This window comes from Dermacentor albipictus, chromosome 3 (genome assembly GCF_038994185.2).
Source record: "Dermacentor albipictus isolate Rhodes 1998 colony chromosome 3, USDA_Dalb.pri_finalv2, whole genome shotgun sequence".
Taxonomy (NCBI): Eukaryota; Metazoa; Arthropoda; class Arachnida; order Ixodida; family Ixodidae; genus Dermacentor; species Dermacentor albipictus.
In genome coordinates, this window is record NC_091823.1 from 112,316,649 (window position 1) to 112,338,377 (window position 21,729).

General features: G+C 50.9%; 1 protein-coding gene across 7 annotated transcripts in view; it reads left to right on the top strand.

The window, feature by feature from the left end:
- The window catches only part of LOC135908477 (uncharacterized), a 463,787-nt gene that overhangs the window by 407,850 nt on the left and 34,208 nt on the right, over positions 1-21,729 (top strand). For all 7 annotated transcript variants that reach the window (XM_065440258.1, XM_065440259.1, XM_065440260.1 and 4 more), the window contains 2 exons: positions 8,976-9,243; positions 10,319-10,375. In XM_065440258.1, coding sequence (XP_065296330.1) covers positions 8,976-9,243; positions 10,319-10,375 — 325 coding nt within the window. The remainder of the gene's footprint in view (positions 1-8,975; positions 9,244-10,318; positions 10,376-21,729) is intronic.

The following is a 21,729-nucleotide window of genomic DNA, read 5'->3' on the forward strand; positions in this document are numbered from 1 at the left end:
GGTCCTCGAGCCGCAATCCGGCGCCGCCGCTGCCGCGCGTCTAATTCCGCAGCGCGTCAAAGACGTCGCAAAAGCAGCGGCTCAGTGCAAGCGTTGCCTCCCTCCACCGTGACTGCCACTCTTACATTGCAGGAAACAAAGAACGTGGTTTTAGTTTTCAATGGCGCGAGCCTCGATGAGCTTTGTTTTGTTTCTGCGCTCGATGTTTATTGTTATTTCTTTTGCTGGGGGGTGGGGGTGTTTGTGGCATCGACGCAGGCACGGAACATTCGCGCGCATCGTCGCATACGCAGACAGACGTACGCTCTCAGCAGGGAAACAGCATTTACAGCATCAACAGCATCGCAGGCGACTGTCTGTCTGTCTGTCTGCTTGCCTTCGAAGGTGGTGGGGGTGGAAGTGGTTGGTAGGAGGGGGTGGGGGAGTGGCGGTCTTCCATCACACGTCGCCCGGCAGGTTGTTTCTCTCAGAGTGTGCGTGGCAGTTAGCCAGCTAAAGTCGTGTGCCTGTTTCTCGCCATCCTCCTCCTGCTGCACACCCCGTCCGTCCCCTCAGATGAATCGGTTCTATAGGGAACGTTCGCGCGCCTGGTAATAGGAGAAGTTCGACGTCCGCTGCAGTCTGTTTCTTGTGCGCGCAGAGCTCGGGGTTCGGTTGCACACACGCGCGCGGTGGTGGCAGTGATGCTGCGAGCTGAAACGATTGTTCCGCTCGCTCTCTCTCTCGGAGAAGATGATGACTCTCCGACTAATTGCGAGAGTCGCACGTCCTGCGCGGTGGGCGTGCGGGTGTCACTTGCGTTGTGTGTGACAAAGGCTTGCGGCTGCCAGAATCTAGCCAGCGTGTGCCCAAAAGTCTTTTCTTTCTTTTCTTTTTTTTCTTTTTACCGTGAAGCCCCGTCATAGCCGGCGAATTGCGCGTCTCGTTACGGCGAGTCGCAGAACCCCGTTTCGAAGGCAGGTGGTTTTTCCTGCAGTGGCGAGGAGCTCGGCAGCGGTGCCTTTGTTGTCACGTGAGGTTAGATAGACGAACGTATGCTACCTGCGTTGCCAGCCTCGTTTGCAGCAGCCCACCACGGTCGTGTCGTTGTTGTTTAGCAAGTGGGTACTAGCAGTGACACTTGTTGTACGAAGCACGACACTTGTATACACAGCGCATATATAGCGTCGGCTTCGTATTGTGCTGTCATTGAGAAGTAATGTCTGACGGGTGATGCGGAATGCTGCTCGTAGATAACGGAAACGCGTGTTGTTTTCGTAGTGGTCGTCGTCTTTGCGGCCGCTCGTTTTGATTGACGCGCCGCGGCGCATGGTGAATTCATTCGGGTATACGGACATACTGTCTTCATAAATAGTTAAGGATTCAAATGCTTGCTTTCCACGTGCCTATACATATGCTTCTGCCATATGTATAGGCACTGCCATATGCTTCACATCCGAGATGTTGTGTGTAAATTGCCTCAAATATTGACATTACATCTTGAGGCCTTGAGCGCCGATATGGAGATAGGATTGTACAACGCGAACGATGATATGAATGCGCAACACGCTCTCTCCAAAAGTCACGATGCTAGCTGGTAGCAGAGCGTAATCGACACGACCTGTGCGCTAATAGGCCATTTGCGGTGTTTCAGCTTTACTGAATCGGGAGTTCCATTCGTTGAGATCAGTAAATGGCCCCGTTTTTTGTCGTTCGCATCGCGACACGCGAGCGGTCGCATAAATTATCGTTCCGATCGTAAGATGCGTTGCGCCGTTCGATATTCGTCGTTGCGGTTTGTTCCCCACTGAATTACAGGGGAGCCGCCTGTTAATTAGAATGAACGATGGTTGATACCATCGGTTGATTGATCGAGAGAATAGAAAGAAAAAGGTATTTCCGCAGAGGGGATGGCTATTTGGTCTGGTGCGTGTGAGTGTAGGATCGAGGGGTTTCGGTGTCCTTGCCATCAAAGGGGAAATCGTTATTGGAACAGCGACAACCGCCGTGAGAGCCATTACAAAAAAATCGAAGGCCGCGTGGATCCCTTCCATACGTAAGCTTGACGGCGGCACGTCACCTTTTTAGCCATGGGCGGGGAAGGAGCACTGACTAGAGAGAGGAAATGAGTTCAGCTGTCTAATTAAATTACGCTTCTACATATACTATACCAAAAAAGGTCACTGAGGATGATCTTGGCTTGACGCAGTCTCACAAAGCCTGAAAAGGCACAAACACGAAATACTGCAGGTGGCGACGCCGTCTTGAAGTTTTCGCACCAGCACGTCGTGACGTCACGGATTTCGACGAGGTCTCTTAGGGCCTATAGTTGTTTGTGGGCAAAGACTGAATACACTGTATCTAAAAAATTCAAAGACTAAACTTAACAAGTTTCGAGAGCTTTTACTACGCCAGAATACGAGAAGGTGCTTTGAAATCCATGGCGTCGTACTGACGTAACGCCGCCGAGATTTCGGAGTGAAATTAAACAAACGAAAAATAAATTTAACTTCGGCCTTTAATTTTTCTTCTAGTACGAAGATAGAGCCTCGGGAGAATACTTTATCAGCCCAAACTGATTTTGTGTTTCCCTTTTGATATTGTAGGGGTTGTAGGACGGACTTCGCGGATGAAAACTACAAACTTGGGAGGAATTTATTCTACATTCTATTTACAGGGAGGTGAGCGACAAGTACCATTCGTACAGACATTACGGGCCGGCAGCAACTCGGACGCTGCGGCCCGCGGCAAGAAGTTCGAGAGAGGTGAATCAGGGAATCAGGGCATGTCCCAGAATTCTCAGGTCTCTCTGGAAGGCTTCTTATAAACCCTTCAAGCACTGTAAGTCACGTCATGTCTGACCAATGGGAGAGTCCACTCCGATGACGCCACTTTCAGCCAATGGTAGGCGCCCGTGTCGTGGTGTCACACCTGGCGGCTTGCTGCGGTCTTGCATCACAGACTGGCAATGCACTTCGAACAAGGAGAAGGGGAGGGCTGCACCTGCTTCATTGTCGGATGCCCACCTGCTAATCCCGGCGGCGCACGAACTTGTTGGCATGTAAACTTGTTGCCCTAAACTTGTCTGCTCGGCCGCTTCTCTGGAATGCGCTTTCCTGCTTCTGCATTCCTCAATTAGCTGTGCTGCAATCCGATGTGGTCTGGGGAACTCGAAGCAATCGCAGGAACCAGCTCCATATCTAACAGCTCGTCCTCGCCCCGGTTGTTCTGAATGGCCGGTGAAATCAATTCGCTGGCCATGAGGAACGCTGACAGAAGCTGCAGGGTACTGGGGTCGAGCCACGTTTGACAACCCTCGGGATCCTGGGCCCTGGAGAACAAACGTCAAACAAACAAAACAGCACAGCGCTGCACCACGCGTAAGCGCAGGCTCTTCACCCCTGACTCGCCAGACTATTACTGAGTCAAAATCAACCCTGATCTTTTATTTCCCCAATTTCGACAAAACAGTTCCAACCACCCTTCCAAACCGCTATCCATTTCTCCCCGATTGCCCACAAGACCAGACTACTATTGTTGTTGCAAAACAAAAGGGTCGTTGATGATGCAAACAACAAATGAAAACAGCCGAACATAACATAAGTGGCCTAACTACACGAACAGCATGTTTCCAATCTATCGCAGTGGCGTACTTATCGCCCGTATTGGTGCCACTGAACAATCTGGTCAACCTCACAAGTACGTAATCACAAGCGCACTAACCTTGTGGTCACTAAACAAAACGCGTACTTGCGTTCTAGGCAAACTTTTCATTCACGCTTACTCACGTTTCTTTCGTGAAAGTCCTACAGGACACGTGAGATAAACGAACAACTAAACTTGCGGGAATTACACACTCCGCAGAACCCTTAAAATGATGCGTCTTATACTTACTCTTTCCACGCACCCTCACTAAAGATGTCAGAATACGGCTGCTCTCCACACACACTAGCAACCCACTCATAAATCTGCTTCCTTCCGTCCACACAGGACACGCGCTAATGGGACTAAGAACGCTTCTCCGTGCAAATCATGCACTCACTCAAATCTACGCGCTTAACCTTACAAAATTCAAAAACGCTTAAAAAGAAAGAAGGTTAAATAACACACGCGCGTTACGATAGGCCTTTCGACGATAACCTCGACCTTCAGGTTACTCACACATACAAAAAAAAGCCTATCTACTTATTAATGAACATCTCGCGAGACTACATGTTTACTTAAAACGCATCTTTCAAATTTCGGAGCTTTCTCAAACGGAAACACAAAGCTCAAACCTTACACATTGAAAGAAATCCAAGTCTCAATTCGCGAAAACTTTCTGATGCTCAAAAATAAAACACAAAACAACACGTTTTCCTACTACGGAAGCTCTCTTGGCCTCTCATTGCAAACGCTTACGTCTGACTCATACTTTGAGTCTAACCCGGGGTGGACGTGATCTGAAAGCTACTCTGGCTGCCGAGAGACAACAAAAGGGCTGATTCACTATCAGCTCCCCCAAGACGTTACGGTCTCCTGCCAATTTGCGTCCCCGCGCCCCGCTTTCAACACAAACCCGATTGACCGCGTCGCTTGTCCCCACCTGGTCTCGTCCTGCCACCTTGCGTTTCTTCGAACTGCACGCTGAGCTGTGAAAAGAACTACGGAACGACGAGGAGCTTAACTGCCTCGTGCCCTTTGTCCGCGTCCGTGCAGAACATTCTTCGCGGTCCCCTTTTGACCTGTGGCTCGCTCGTTTTGGATGCGTCAACATCGTCCGTGACGACCGCACCTTTTTCCTCGCGCCCTGCCCTTTTGGGTTTCTCGCCATCTTTGGCGGCGCTGCATTAATTACCGTCTTCCGGTCTTTACTGCGCTTCTTTTTACGGCGCTTTCTCTTTGCACTCGCCTTCATGTCGCCTTCTCGTGCCTCGTGCTGGCCGGCACACATTTCGTCGGCCCGGATCGGTCTCTTACCCGCACAGTCTGAGTGATTTACATTTAAATCTACTCTCACTTTGCCTCGACTGGCGGACAGCCCAACCGACTCTGGCACAATGCAGCAGGCTTTACTCGAGTTAGACAACTCGCACTCTTGCGAACTGCCCTCTACTACATTGCCCAGCTCACGCTGTGCATCGGCACACAGCCCGTCGGTATCGATCGCTGTCTCACGCGCACAGTCCGAATGATTAATAACTGAACCATCCGTATCTAGGCTATCTAGACTGGCGGAGAGCCGCACCGATCCCTGAACAATGCAGTTGTATTCTCTTGAGCTACGCAGCTCGCAATCCTGAGAATTACCCTCAACTGCACCGCTCAGCTCGCACTTCACTTCTGCACGCACATCTGGCTCTACATGGGTGCTCGCTTCTGTCGGGTCTGAAGTACCCTTTTCTTCGCTAGCAACTTCGCTAACATCACCAGCGACGCACACACGCGGTAACTGTGCCAATTTGTTCGCAGCTGGCCTAGCTGTCTCTACAGTCATCTGTTGGCACAGCACCTCGTCGCTCTCCTTGCCGCCTTTAACGGCCTCTGTTGCCACTAAGGCATCGTTAGCAGCTAGCCTTTTCCCTTCACCTATCAATCTGCAGCCAATCTCACAGGCACTACTCTTTTCGTCGGCTTCTGGCGAAAGTCTAGACACTTCCTCATTCTTTCGCTCTGTACTTCCTACAGAATTCTCAGACAGCCGTTGTCTCTGTGCCAATAACTGATCACAATCCTGTATCTCTTTGATCAGTGCTGCCTTCTCTCTCTCATACTTTTCCTCTCGCTCACGTTCGCGTTCATTCTCACGTCCGTGACGCTCACACCTAAGAGTAAGTTCTTGAAGCTCATGCTTCCGCTCATTCTCGCGTTCTTCACGCTGACGCTCACTCCTAAGCTCACGACGCTCTCGCAAACGTACACGACGCACACGCTCCCGTGGCTCCTGTATCACCTCCCAAGCAAGCTCAATGCTTTTGCCATCGTTGCCACTATCGTTAATCGCCTTTATGATAGCTGGCGTTTCCATCCGTTCGTCCGCCTCAACTCCCAAATCGTCGCACACCAACAACAAATCCAACCTCGTCAACCTTCTAAGATCCATGGCAGCTGCCCCGACAGGTGGTTAAAACTGTTTTCCTTAATTAATTTGTGCAAACACACAATGCAACAAACTCCCGATTCCCAGAACTATCAAAATTGAACACACAACCTTTGAGTCTGGCGAATCATAAGGAAAAAAACCACGCGCTCACTTACGGTTGCAGCACTCTGCCATCCGGTTCATCTGTCCGCTGTTCCCGGTTCCTTCCGGACTCCCTGGGTCGAAGGCTCGCTCCTTCTTCGATACTCCCAGTCTCTTCGGACCTCTTTCGACGAAGGCTCTCTCTTCTTCGCTCTTCCCGGTTCCTTACGATCTCTCTCGACGAAGGTTGATTCGTAGCGCTGCCACCAGCTGATGTATTCGGAGGCGATCCTACCGCTGCCAACCAGATGTAGGGGTTGGAGGACGGGACTTCGGGATGAAAAACCAAAAACTTGGGAGTGATTTATTCTACATTTGTACAGGGAGGAGAGCGTCAAGTAACAGTTGTATAGACATTACGGGCCGGCAGCAACTCGGACGCTGCGGCCCGCGGCAAGAAGTTCGAGAGAGGTGAATCAGGGAATCAGGGCATGTCCCAGAATTCTCAGGTCTCTCTGGAAGGCTTCTTATAAACCCTTCAAGCACTGTAAGTCACGTCATGTCTGACCAATGGGAGAGTCCACTCCGATGACGCCACTTTCAGCCAATGGTAGGCGCCCGTGTCGTGGTGTCACACCTGGCGGCTTGCTGCGGTCTTGCATCACAGACTGGCAATGCACTTCGAACAAGGAGAAGGGGAGGGCTGCACCTGCTTCATTGTCGGATGCCCACCTGCTAATCCCGGCGGCGCACGAACTTGTTGGCATGTAAACTTGTTGCCCTAAACTTGTCTGCTCGGCCGCTTCTCTGGAATGCGCTTTCCTGCTTCTGCATTCCTCAATTAGCTGTGCTGCAATCCGATGTGGTCTGGGGAACTCGAAGCAATCGCAGGAACCAGCTCCATATCTAACAATATCCCTTTTAACGTGATGATGACAGTCATCTTGATGTACGCGGCCGTGGCTCCATCGCCCGTGCGCGGCGTCTCAGCTGCTTCGTTATACAATGTTTCGCATCATCCTACGCTATACGTGATACCTCGGGCAATCGCTAACATCACACATTTGCAAGGGAGGAGTTGGGGAGGGAGGGGCGCTACGAAGGCCCGCTTATAGCAGATGACCCGCGAAACCGATCGCGTGATGCCACTGCATGCGGCGTTGGCACCTGAGCGGAAACAGATCCGTCCGGTCGTCTTCGTCCGCGACGCCCGGGCAGGTCGCCTCACGAGCGATTCCGCCCGCTGGCGCCGCCCTGGCGGATTAGCGAAGTGGGCGCGGTTCAGCGCCGCATACCAGGAGCGCCGCGGCGTCGTCGCCCGGCGAAGGAGTGTCTTGTGCGCTAATCCTCCGACACGGCGCGTTATCCCTTGCACCCCGCGCTCTCCCGTAGATCTTCGCATCGGACGCTGTCACGCTCGCCGAAACGTTGCGTGCTCCGTGGACGGGCGGTCGAAATGTGTCTGTACACCAGCGCAGGGAAAGACGCGTTTACTCTGTCGACCGCTGGACTTTGGCCGCGCGTTGTCTGCACTTCGCCCGCAGCGATATTCGCTGTTGAAGGGAACGCTACAAAAAGGAACGCTTTAAATGAACGCTACAAGGGAACGCTACAAGGGAACGCTCTTCTTTCACTTTGCTGGTGCTCTAGCTTCGAATGCCGGCTGAAGCTGTGTGAATGCACTGCTCGAGTGTTTTGAAAGGTGCCAGCGCCTCCAACCACAAGTCGCCTGTCGCAAAGAAGGGCTATCGCTCGCAACAGGGAAAGAAAAAAAAAAATTCGCATTTGCTCCGTATGTTTACGTGTTCCCGTTAACACTGGGCCGCACTGTAGTAGATCTTCCGGGTCGCGTGCGCGTGGTTTTTCAGAGCTATAAGTACGTTCGAACATTATACCAACGACAACAAAAGTATAAAAGGAGAAAGGGATAAGTTATTAACAAACCTATGTAATCGCGGGCGCCGCACATCCCGCAAAACGAGACTCGCGAGAAATGCTATATAGTGCGAGTGCAGGCAGAACCTCGCGGCGAGCCGTTGAACCTGGCCCTCAGTGTCTTTCGCCGGGGCCAACACGCAAGGAGGATTACCGATTACCACGGCGACCCTTTCTTCCTTTTCTATTGATCTTAGCCCGAGAGAACGACCGTCGCTGTGCCCGCTTCACCGCTCTATAGATGAGGCTGCCGAAAGAAAGAAGCTGTTCGTTTCGAGCGCGTCTGTGGAAGGGTTCCGGTAATGAGAAGCAGGCCAGCGTTTTTACATAATTGGCTTCTACTTCTTCAGACTATATTAGTTCTTTCCTGTGGCTTTCCTCGTTGTCTCTGCCGCCACAATGTTTCGTGTATCGTCACGCAACGCGTGGAACAGGGAGGTATGCAGAATCCCCCGGTTCCTTTGTATATCGCAGCGTTGGGACCACTCTCCGCACACTCTGCTATGTATTGCCATACTTGTGTTTGTAAAATCGATTGATTGATTGATCAATAGATCGGTTGATTAAATTAATTAATTATTAATTAAATTATGGGGCTTTAAGTGCCAAAACCACGATCTGCTTATAAGGCACTCCGTAGTGGGAGACTCTGGAATAATTTTGTACACCTGGGGTTCTTTAACGTGCATCTAAATCTATGTACGCGGGTATCTTCGCATTTCGCCTCCATCAAAATGCAGCTGCCATCGCCGGGATTCGATCCTGTGACCTCGTGCTGAGCAACTAAGCACGATATCCACTAAGCAACCACGGCGTATTGATTGATTGATTGATTGAATGATTGATTGATTGATTGGCCACTGACGTGTGTGTGTGCGCCCCCCGTTGTTCTTCGCAGGTTGACAAGGCGGGCTACCCGACGGAGGCCGACCTGAAGCCCCCCCTGCCGGGCGGCCACCCCCACCACGAGCCCGGCAGCCCCCGGTCCGCGGTCGCCGCGCACTCCTCGTCCTCGGCCAAGCTGAAGAAGAGGCCCCTGTGCCGCTTCTGGAAGCTTCGCTTTCCCGGCTCGTCGTCCTCCTCGTCGCGGAGCCGCCTCGTCGCCCTGCTGGTCGCCATCGCAACTCTAGTCCTAGTCGCCGTAGTCGCCTCGCTCGTCTACACACGTAAGCTGAAACGCCCGTGCACGCTGCATGCAGGTGCAGTAGCATCAGTAGTAGTAGTAGTAGTAGTAGTAGTAGTAGTAGTAGTAGTAGTAGTAGTAGTAGTAGTAGTAGCAGTAAACCTTACTTAGCGCACGCGACGGGACTGGCTTTCGAGGAGCATCTACCGGCGTCTCTGGCGAACATCCGTCGTTACAAGAGCCAGTCATGTCTGCTCGACACTTTGTCATGTTTCTAATTATCGAATAAGGCATGGTTAGTTGTTACAGTAGACGATATGAAAAAGACCCGCAAGCGCACTTTCATTTAACGCACTAAATGAATAGTCGGAAATGTCATCAGTACCCCTTTAACAGTTGTTATATGTATGGAAGCCCGCTCACGGAATTTTGCATATCGTCCATTGCCGGTCATTGGCTTGCCAGGCTGAACTATCCATATCATCGTGGCCATGCGCACTAAAACCGCAGAAGTTGTCGAGTAAAGTGCTGCTTCTCGCTATCTTGAGCCACAGAGCGCCAAACGTGGCCTACATGCAGGATCCCTGCAACAGAATGTGGCGAAAGATTTCGTCACCTGCGGAGTGGTTTTGAAACTTTCGGCAAAGACTGCACGTGTTTCTCGTTGCAGAGCTTGTAAATATAGCAACGTGGTGGCCATACACCTGTTCAAACCTTCGTAAAAAACAGGAGCCATAGGATCACGATAGAATGCGATTGATATACTCTCTGCTGAATGACACCAGTAAACGAGCTGCTAAGCTGACTGTGGCATTTATGTTTAATTATGCAAGCGATTGGATTCCTGTTGGAGTGCAGTGGTCTGTGAACTTTCGCAACTTGGTACCATATGCTGTTCAGGTTTAAAAGCAACATACTAAGATTTTAAAAAAAGTATACCATTTCAAGGTCTTTCTAAATCGTAACTTGCAGGCAGTGCTCGTGCTCATAAAACCTGCGGTAGATTCATTTCTGATGCATGCGGAATAAACAGCGGTATCAACAAAAGCTCTCTAGTCGAAATAATTTTCTGTGGTGACGCATATATTTAGTTGAGATTCCATCTCTTCTCTCCGCAGTGTACACAAGGTCCAAGATTGATCTTAGGAAAGAAGAAATCCGGCAAGACCCCGAAGGTAAGTTTTCGGCAAACAGCCTCGACCGCTTTGCTGGCTTGTGCATGCCGTGCAGTGCGCGCGATTGCACATCTCCGACTACGTGGCTGTTTTTTTGAGCGCGTTGAGCCGAGCTGGCATGCCGCTCGCGACCACGTCGACTGCCGCCTGCTCTACACGAACCCGCGACCTTGTCGGACCCGTGAGTCGAACCCGCTAGCCCGTGCTCAGAAGCAGGAGGCCACAGCCACCACAGTGCCTAGCGCACGCTTCGATATATGGACAACTTCTCCATGTGTGAAGCATTCAGTTTCGCGTATACCTCTTCATACAGCTTCGCAAGGCAAGTTTTGCCCCGACGTATACAACACGCTGGTCGGACGCAGAGCGCTCGTACGTGCGAAAACAGTCCACAGCCTAAACAGTAAGTCTCGGCGGTGCTTGACCCTCCGTGGTGACCCCCTCTCCCCTCCTTCTTCAACCTCTCGACCTGGAAATATGAAAGAGGGCAAGACGATCCTCCATGCGTGTCCTTGCTGTTTGCCTCCGACCGAGCACACAAACGGTAGTCATCGCTGTCGCGTTAACGCTGCGTGCGGGCGTCATCATGCATAAACAAACTCGACAGGAGGGGGAGGGGGGGGGGGGGGGAGAGCGCGAGAGAGGGTGGATCCGCGTGAGAACGCGCGTTCGGAATTCATTTTTCATTCCGCCCGAGCCAGCAGCAGCAGCAGCTGCGGCTACTGCGTGTTTGCACGTCGCGACCTCGCGACTCTATCGGACCTGGAGATCGCTCGACGTCGCAAGCGGTGGCGCACTGTTTTCCCCGTCTCTTTTCCCTTTATTGTTTACTCTGTGCATCGTTCCAGATGCGCTGGTCCATTTAAAAACACCTCCGTCTCTGTCAGTCCTTAAGGTATGCAAAACTCGCTTTGTTCCCAACCGCGAAGAAGAAGAAGAGGAAGGTAGGAGCTCGGAGCTTGATTAGGAAATGACGCAAACGCACTCTGCGTATACAATTAGAAGCGCGTAAGCTTGCGGAACCGCCTTTACTATATTGTCGTTTGCCTCGTGCCTCCAATTTCGAGCGCACAGTATATGACTATGCGTCTTATTTGCGTGCCCGACACGTTTTCTTGTTTCTTTCAACTTCGCGCTAATCGTTTAAACATGCAAATTTCGCTTTCGGTTATTCGATGCCGACGAGTTGGCTGGCTACAGGGAAAGCCACGGGGTGTCTCTTATGCACACAATGAATACGGAGAAACGTCTGCCACAGAAACAAACAGTCTTTTTTCTTATTTCGCCGTCTGGCTATATATTGCGACGTCATTTTTCGGTGAGCCATAGGTCGACCGAGTCGCATTGTCCGTTCCTGATCGGAAAGCGACGGTAAAGGAGGAGTGAGTGTGCGAACAAACTCGCGCCTTGGTGACTTTGATGACGTCATTCTTCTTGTCGAGGAGCGCACTCGCTCACCCCTCCGCACACGTTGACACGTTGGCATTATGGTCGCGCGAAGAAGTTGCGACGCGTATATGTATAGCCGCCGCAGTGACGGGGGGGTCTGACACACACACACACACACGCACACACACACACACACACACACACACACACACACACACACACACACGCACACACACACACACACACAGAGAGAGAGAGAGAGAGAGAGAGAGAGAGAGAGAGAGAGAGAGACGCCACGAGCACTTTGTTTAGCCATCTGTCAAGAGTCACGGCAAGGCAATTAAGCGCGAAGCTCCGACCATGCTCTTTCTTTTTCTCTCTCTGAGATGGAAGACGAATGAAGTGCGTGGATGCTGGACGTTTCAAGAACCTAATTGTGCGTGCCCCTTATTTGTTTTTCTTTCTGTCCTGACCTGCCGCTTTTGTTGTCACCGTCCAGTAAAATTACAAGAAAAGCGATGTTCACCGTTCCCGTCACACCTCAGGTATCTAGGTAATGGTTCTTATTGATTGCACTGCCCAGCTTATATTCTGTAGTGGCGCTTTCTTTCTCTCCCCGCGAACTTTTCGTGTTTGCTCGGGCGAGCGGACAACCGGCAGTTTAGATGTAATCGGAATATGCTAATGTCCCACCTGGTGGTAACGACCGAAAATTTGTGCACTTCAGCAGGCAGTGACAGCTGACGTGCTTGTGCAGCGTGTTCGAGCTTGAGACGGGAGAGAGAGTTTCGTGCGCTGGGCTTGGTGATCTGAACGAAGAAAACGCAGAAATGTATTGTTCCAGGACTTGAAAGCCATAGCCTGCTAATGTATACCAAGGAATGCTACATCAAGAAGGAAAGAAAGAAACAAGAAGAAAAGAAAAGGAAGAACTTGAGCAGTGAACTTGACGAGTTGTCGATTCAGCCTATAGAAAAGCGAGTAAAACGGGTGACAAAGTGAAAAAAGTATAGGGCACCTGTATACATACGTTTGTCCCACCGTACGTTTGTCTACTATACGACGCAAACGCCCCTCCAGAAAACGGGTCATTATAGTGGTCATTAAGTCACGAGTGTCAATTCAACAGTCGTACGGAGGGTCGGCGCAGCCGCTAAGTCGAATTCGGGGGCTCTACCTGCCTGCAATCGCGCGGTTCGATCGAGCGCGGGCTGTATAGTCGGCTGAGGCTGACAGCCGCCCCGCGTGGACTCGCGCCTGCGTGGCCCCGACGCTCGACTGCAGCCCGTGCTCCCCAATTATACCCCCTCCCAATTCCCTGCCCCCGTAAAGAGTCTGGCGCGGGCCTTGGGCGAAGACCCCTGCGCTCCGAGGAAGAGGAGGAGGGAGCGCGCAAACGTTGCATAACCGAAGCGAAAGCCCTGCTGTGCCGATTCAACCCTCGCCCGTCGTCGTCGTCGGACGCGGCGTTTTCGCGCCACGAGTTCGCCCGGAGTTGCTATAGGAAAGAGAGAAAGAGAGTAAGCGACGAACGCTCGCACGCGCGCGCATCGTTAGCGTCGTTAACGTCAGCCGCCTTGCCTGCAGGCGCTGCCCGGCGCGAGGTCTCGGCTAATTCCCAGCGCAATAAGCTCATCTGCCGTCGCGGAGTCGCCGAGGGGGCCTCGCAAGGGGGGTTCCTGAACCGTTTGCTGCGCTTTGCTTGTCGCGTGCGCAAGCGGCCCGTCGTCGTGGCCCTGCTCATTTATTCGCGCCGACCCCCTCCCCACCTCTCCCCTTTCTTTCTTAACCAGCGTCCCTCGCTTACTTTCCTGACGCACTTGCGTTCTTGCCAGCTTGTTTCCGGGCAACCGAAGGCAAATTCTAAAACAGGCTGATGTAAGCTTCTTGCTCATCTGCGATTATAGCACGTCTTGGCGTTTGCTCGACGGGGAACGATTACAGCGGAGAACGCAAAGGGTTATTTTCCGCGTAGCTAGCGCCTAGAGCGAAACAGAAAAGCAATGTTTGACGTCACTGTCGCTTATATGTAAGTTAGAACACGGCTCCTCTTATTAAACACGGTATTTGCGCTATAGACCACAATGTTCTAGTGTATGTAATTAACAATCTTCCCCCGACTAACCTTATAATTACTTGCCTGGGGCACATCTCGTACTTGCCAAGTTGAAGGCAGGCAGCAAGTAGTTTCAACGCATGTAGCATATAGTGCGCTCAGACTGCGAGCATTACAGCACCGCTTCCTCGATATATCTGTCCGCCTAATCTACGCCGAACTATGGAGTTCTGCGTATTTGCCCAACTTCCTTTCTTGTTCTTTTCTTTTTAAAGTGCCCTGTCCATGCACTGCGGAACGTGCACAACTCGAAATTTGCATCCTGTTCCAATTTCTTTTTTCTGTCAAGAACGGTCGCGTGGCCCAAGAAAGTTCCTAGCACGTAAATAACTTCGTTGTGGAAACCTTTAAACATCAACAGACGAACAGGAACGTTTAAGCTATAGTTCAGCGAATGCTACGTGGTGCAACAACCAACGCTGCTGATAGCGGCTCCGCGATGGGGGGTTCGACAATGCAGTAATACGGCAATTGTAACGCCCGCTTATAGCCTCCATCATACTTAACCAACATGCTTTGAGTTCCTTCTTGCTTCTGCGGATGGTACCGGATATTTATATGGTTTGGCAGACTTAATTTGGGAGGGGGCATCCGTCTTCCTGTTCAAGCATTTTATATTTCCTTCTTAATAGCCCGCATTCTTAAACGGTAAGCCGCCAGTTATGTCTTCATCGGGGAGTTCTACTTCGTCCACGCAACGCACTGTTACCGGAGATTAGAGTGTACTCTAGTACGCTTTACCGGAGATGTAAACGTGTCGGCGGGGTTGGTGGCGCCTTCTCGTGGCGCAGAGCTCAACCGGAGATGACGCAGAGCTATTATTGCAGCAATTAGATATATTCTAGTTAGCTGCATGGATGTAAAGTTTATACAGCGGCCTAATTGTTGACACGCAGTTCTTTTATCCTTTCCTTTTGCTTTTTTCGACGAGAGGTCCCACTTAAGAGGAAGCTTTAGCTGGGGTGCACCTATCTAAATACATGTAAAAAGAGAATTCGTTTTTCTCGGCAACCACTGGACCAAATTTGACTGGGTTTGCTGCATTTAAAAGAAAAACTTAGAATCTAGTGACTGTTGGTTTCGAATTTTCGAGTTAGGTCGTCAATTTTTTATAAAAAATTGACAAAAATTGCAAATTTTCAGAAAACGAAACTATCAAGTTTACAACTCTGTAACTCAACAAGAAAAAATGATATCGCAATTCTGTGAATTGTATCTGACAGCACATCTAAAGCGGACAAAATTGACATGTTACACATGAACCTCAAAAATGTATTAATATGTAATTACAACTTTTGCAGAACCCTCGTAAACAATGCAACAAATTCACGTAAGATGTAAAATGACATGTAATATTTGTCCGCTTTGAATGATCTAACGGATGCCGTTTACAGAATCGCGATATCTGTTCTTGATGCAGAGCTATTAATTTGTAAACTTCATGCTTCTATTTTTTTTTAAACTCCTGTATTTTTGAAAATCTTTCTAACAAAATTAAAGCCCTAAATCAAAATTCTGCTTCCAACAGTCACTAGAATTTATCTTACTCTCTCAAATGCAACAAATTTCATCAAAATCGGTCCAGGGGTTAGCTCAGAAAAACGTTTTTGCGTTTTTACATGTATTTGAATAGGCCGCGTCGGAGTTGGGCCCGAGCTAAAGCTTCCTCTTAACACGAAAGCCTGTCTAACTCGCTGTGATTGGACAAATCGTAACGACGTGCCGACACCGGGGTTGCTGCTGCAACTCGCGTCACCGGTAACCAGGCGTTTCGTTCGATAGGTTTACGCACAAGCTATAAAGCTATCCGATATTGTTCCAGTTATGTCCGGAGGTGACTGTATACAGCTCCCTATAAAGGTTCACGTGAGCTGCTTTTGTCTCTAGCGGACTGACAAAGAAAATGAGGACTGCCGCTGTACTCCATTGTTCTGCTCATCACTTGGAGCGAGCTCATAGGCAGTGAAAAGGGACTGTTGGAGCAGGAGGCGGGGGGGGGGGGGGGCAAGACTCTTTTGCCATCTATGCACGCGTGAGAAAAAGAAACAAAAAAAAGGGGGGGGGGGGAGGGATGGAAAAGAAATGAAGCGGGCGCGCGTTTTGTCTCTCGATCGCGGGAACGCAGAAGAGGCGCGGAAACGAACGCTCATTAACCGCGGCTGTCGATTCTTATGCTTTCTTTCCTCGTTTTTTCTTGTTTCCTCCCTCAATTATTCCGCGGCAGAACGTAATTCAATAAACAGAGCCGAGTAATTACGGAGTCGGAGAGGAAAGCGCGCCGCGGTCCATTGGGCTTCCGACTGGCATTGTGTGGCTCCGGCAAAAAAGCGTCGGGCCCGGGGCCTTCACTTTACGTATACGTCACGTGGGACGGCGCGCGCGCGAGTGGGTAATCAACGGAGCGTTCTCTGTGTGTGTGTGGTTTTTTTTTTTCTTCAGCGAAACCGATTGCCTTGTATAGTCGGGAGTCGTCAGCGTATAAGCGCTATGCTATAGCGAGGATGTGCGGTCTTCTATGGAGGACAGAGTTGCGTTCGTTATGCCTTTGCGATGCGGCTTTGTAAGCGTATGTACCACCAGTGCGCACGCACTGCTAATTGAAACAACAGCGCGCGGATAGTTTTCCTGTGCCATCGCTAGCTGTTGAGCCGGAGTTCAGTATAGTTAAGTATCGTTTAAGTGTATACGTATAAGAGCACAAACTATGCAAAAGCGACGGTGTGTGTGGTCGCCTACATGGTTCATTCCTGGCGTAGTCAAACGGCCTTAAGTAACAAGCCTTATACAACTTGTTCCACGCGCGTATGCTTGCTTTATATATATATATCGCTTTCTTTTCCGGAACCTGCATACGCACAAGCCATTGATTTGTTCTTGCTTCGTAATTCTGCCTCCTGACAGAATCTTCAATTCTTTTTTGTGAATGTTTCATTTTCTTGATCCTTTTTGTCTCTTTTTATTTTTTTTATGTTCTGTTGGTTATGCTCTGATAACTAATATTGCCGAATGGAAATGACGCTACCCTACCTTTAAGAAGAAAATAACATTACTCCGATTCTGAAGTTTCTTTTTTTATTGCTCCATAAACGTAATTAAAAAGAAAAAAAAACTAGGTGCACTGTCGTAGAAGATCTATCTGAATTTGTCTGCGTGGAAGCGTTATCTTGTCTGCTGCATCCCGACAAACATTTGCAGCTCTGAAATGAAGTCATCGCTTACGGCGTCGAACTCTCGTTAACACGGTCGTGCGACGCGGAGGCAGAGATAAACTTTAGCGTAGCGATAATATGCACAGCGGGACCTCGCGACGTTAAACGCGTTCTGACTCGCGGGGACCGGCCCTCAAAACGTTCCGTGTCAAGCCACGCACCCCTGTTTTTGCAGGACACGAACGACGCAGTTACATTGCGATATGATTTTATCGCTCTGCAAACACGTTTTCCTGCCAACGTAGAAGAAACAAACGGACTACATACGGGGGCAACGACTGTGTTTACGTGTTCTCCCGGGCCGTTTCGTTTTACATCTTTTACTGCGCGCTGAACGGAGAAGGCAGCTGGAAAAGCTATAGAGGGGCGAGCGGACGGACTACTCTCACCCGTTCGTGACTTCTTCTCCGAGTCACCCCACCAGAATTCCGCCGCAAACGACCGCCATCCGGTGCCGTGGCGCGACAGTATCTCTCCTCCCATCGCGACACCACGACGCCGTCGCAACTGCTTGCTGTATATATGTGTGACTGAAAGTTGCGGGCCGTTATCTCCTCGCCTGAAGCCATCATCGTGCGTCTGCGCGGTAAGCAAGGACACTCCCCGCGTGTTGCGCTCCACCTGAAAACCGCCACCGGGCCCCTGACGACTGCTCCGACTGTGTCTACACACGCGCACACACACACACGCACACACGTATCAACACCACCGATGTCGACACCGGAAACGGCCGAAGCTTGGTCGCACAGGCAACGTGCATAACGCGATCTCTTTTTTTTTTCTTTTTCTCGGTTTACTGCCTCTGGGTATCTTCCGCACGCGCGCGCGCGACGTCGCCTCGCAACGCACCTTTCTCGGAAACGTCTCCAATCAACCAACCGCGTCGGCAACCAAACAACAGAGTCATCAACACCGAACTGACGGCGCCGAAATCGCGGGTTCGTCGTGTCGGCTCTGCCCCGCTACTATATTGCTTTACGGTCGGGCGATGACTCAAGCTACGTATAGTATATAGAAACACCACCCACGCCCACGGCGCGAAATTGTTTCTCCTAACGGAAGGGGCCTCGCAAAACAAACGTTTCTCGCGCCGGAAACGCGAAAAGAACACAGGTGAGCCTTCTTTCTTTTTTTTTCTTTCCGCCTTCGGGGGAGGGGGGGAGGCTCTACGAAACGTAGGCACTCGTATTACGCCCGTGTGCCTTCTCTTTCTACGCATACAGGATCGGGGCGCATTCACTTTTCGGCGAGCGCTCCCAGCGGTATTGAAATGTAAAACGATTTGCGTACGTCGCCCGAAATTGGCTTACAGCAGCTGCGGCTGCTACATGTGGGTGGCGTACGCACGATATTGCGCCGACTACCTTCATTTCCTTTTTGTCCCGCTACGCGCCGGTTTCCTTCTTCACGCCGTTTCTTCTCGCCAGCGCAACAGAGGGCGCTCGCGGGAGGCGTGCGCGGCGACACCTGTGGGCCGGATTGGGCGACGGGCAAGCACCGCGGTCCCGCTTCCTAATGACAGAGCCTGGAACGAGCTATAGCGCCAGCGGCCCAGAAGTGTTGGGTGTTGGACCACTTCTGTGGACAGACGGCGTCTCCGGAGGGACACTCCGCCGACCCTCGCGCGAGGCCTCTCCGAGGAGGCAAGGCGCATGCGCGGTTGTTTGCCTCAGCCCCGTGATAGAGTCGTGCGCGGGGTTCCCCTGTAATCATAACAGTCCCGGCTTTGGGAGGAGGAGGAGGAGGAGGGAAGGCAGGAATGCGACGAGAGAAAACGGCGTCGTTGTTTTCACGCTAGAATGGCGAGGGAAACGAGGTGTCGGCGGGATTCGAGGAAAACACGGGGTTTCTTCTCTATATACGCGCTTTCGAAACCGCGAGTGTCCCCCTGCCTCGTCTCCATACGTACGGTAGTGACTTTGTTATTACTGGTTGTTGGTCTCTTTCATGGTTCGCGAAATTATATTTAGAAAAGCCACTGTCTTCATCTTTTCTTTCTCTCTCCCTGTTCCAGCAACAAAAGAATTTCTTTAAAGAGAAGGAATGAAAAACTGCAGTGGCAGAATCTGGGAGAAACTAAAGAAAAGAAACAAAAAGAAAACAAAACGAAATATCCTGCTTGAAGCCGACAAAAGGTGCGCGGAAGACAAGGAGGGACGACTGCGTATATACGTCGGCGTTCCTGTGTCGGCGTCCACGAAAATTATACATTTCTCGCCTTTTTGCCGAGCGGCGCTCAATTCTGAATCCAAAGAAAGAGCGGAAAGATTTCTTTTTAAGATACAAGCGAAAGTGGGCGGGAGCATCAGGGTGGTGTATACCGACAACTTCAGCTGGCCGCTTGCGAGATAGATAACTTTAGCAATAGACGCAATAAAGAAGATTACGGTTGCCAACTGCGCGGACTTCTTTTTTTTCTGTGATTGAGTGGGCGGACTCGTCTGCGGCTTATACCAGGCGCCGTTATGGGCGGCCCAGCATTTGCGCGTGATGAGTTTGAGTGGGTTGTGGGCGATTGAGAGAGAAAAAAAAAGAACCTTTTGTTTCTTTCCTTTTTTCGTTTTCTTTGTGGACCTGGTGTTGCGTAGAATCACTGAAACCCTCCGTCATAGATCTTTCGCAGCCGTTCTGCGGTTGCGTTTTCATTTCGCCGTGATTTGCGATACACCCTCATAGTGAGACGCAGGCGATGTGCGACCGACGGCTGCAGTAACGCAAGCCGAGAGGAAAAGACAGAGCCCCCCCCCCCCCCCCCTCTTTCTATCTTTTCGGCGACCCGCATTTTTTTCCTCCCGTACTAGTTTCTCCGAGAAGAGTGATTATAGATAGCACCGTCCATGTTTCTTAAGTATATATTTTTTTTCGTATTGAATTTTAGTTGCCCTCGGCGGACGCTTCATTCCGCTTCCGCGCGCGGACTTATTTCCATTTCGTGGACTTTCTCCACGAACTCGCGCACTCTTGTCCGCGTAATAACGGTAGTCCCGCGTACGTAATTTCTTCGATGTCTCTGCGCGCAAGCGGACAGACCGGAAGTTTGTAGAGACGAGAGAGAGAGCAAACTGAAACAGAAAGAAAGAAAGAAAGAAAGAAAGAAAGAAAGAAAGAAAGGAAGAAAGAAAGAAAGAAAGAAAGAAAGAAAGAAAGAAAGAAAGAAAGAAAGGAAGAAATTGGGTCGCCCTGAAAGGACGTGTAATGAGGGCGCGGAATGAAGCTATCCCAACTCGTGCCTCTATAATCAGCGGCCGGACGGACGAACTTCGAGTGCGCGGGCGGCCGGGCGAAGTCCAATTTCAGGAAGAAATAAAAAAAAAAAACTAAATGTCTCGACAGGGACGGTCGCGCAGAAGCGGGCCCGGACTTCTAAGATCTCGCCGCGTACACCGCGGACTGGTGTAACTACGCTTCGGGAACGCTTCATTTCTTATGCATGCTGGGCCATATACTGCAGAGGGCGCTGGTTTCGCGAGTCCGAATGTACGCATAAAATCAGACACACACGCGAAAGTTCACTGTATAGTCGTACACTCATGAGCACGCCACGTGCGGTCCTGATATACAACTTCGCAACTTGTAGACGGTGAGCATTCGGTAACAAACGCTTATTATCAGAACGGCGCTTAATGCATTATCTTTAGTGTGTCGTCTGGGTAACTTCATAAGTTCTCTGCAAGCGTATGCCGTCGTGTTGACGTCCTCGAGCTATTCGACAAAGCTGAGAAGCCAGAAGCCCTGTACATGTATATATTAAACTTTGTTAAACAGTGCAGCAGACCAGCGCAGCTGGATATGTTACTTCTTGAATGTGAGGGGATTGACTTCTGCCGCACCGTCGTCGTAAACAAAAAAAAGAGAAACGAAATAAGTCGTCACGTCGCGCACACACGCACACCACTTGGTGCTTATACATTACGATGCCTTCGCGAACTGTAATAACAGGCGCCAACCTGCAGCGGTGGAAGTCTGCGTCGCCCGTCCATATGGGAAGAGCCGTGCAAATAACGACCTTCTTGGTCTCGCATAAATACGTCTTATTCTCGACCGCTCGCCCGTTAAGGGCCTCGCCCGCTGTCGAGCGATTGCGGGTCGACATGCACGCGTGCGCTCGGAGCTGCGGTCTTTGAGCGGCGCCGTACAGGTGTCAAGCATGTGTCGGGCGCCTACTTCGTCGCGCAATCATCCGCTCGCTGCTTGAGCCAAGCTTCCCGCAGGGACGCGATGTGTATCGCGTTGAAACGACCGGACACTGTCCGAAGTGGGGAAGCAAAAAAGGGGAGAGAGAAGCGACAGTATCCTGGATCTGAGAGAGTCGCGTCGAGCATGCTCCAGAGACGAAGCTCGCAGTATATATATATAGTCGCAGACTTAAGTCCCGTAATCCAGCAGTGCGTCAGCGGCGGATTATCGAAGACACTCGTCGTTAATCCTCGCGTGCCTCGCCCGTCCCCTCCCCTGCCTTCGGGTTGCAGCAGAGCAGGAAGGCTGCGCGGCGTTTAGGTTATATCACCCCGTGAGCCGGGCCATCGAAAACGTAATCTGCGACGTTGCCTTCGGGCGTATCAGTGTCTTCTTAGCCGCTTGGCCCTCTGCTCGCGACGTATTTATCGTTGCAGCTTGTCCCCCGCGCAAACGTTGGGCTT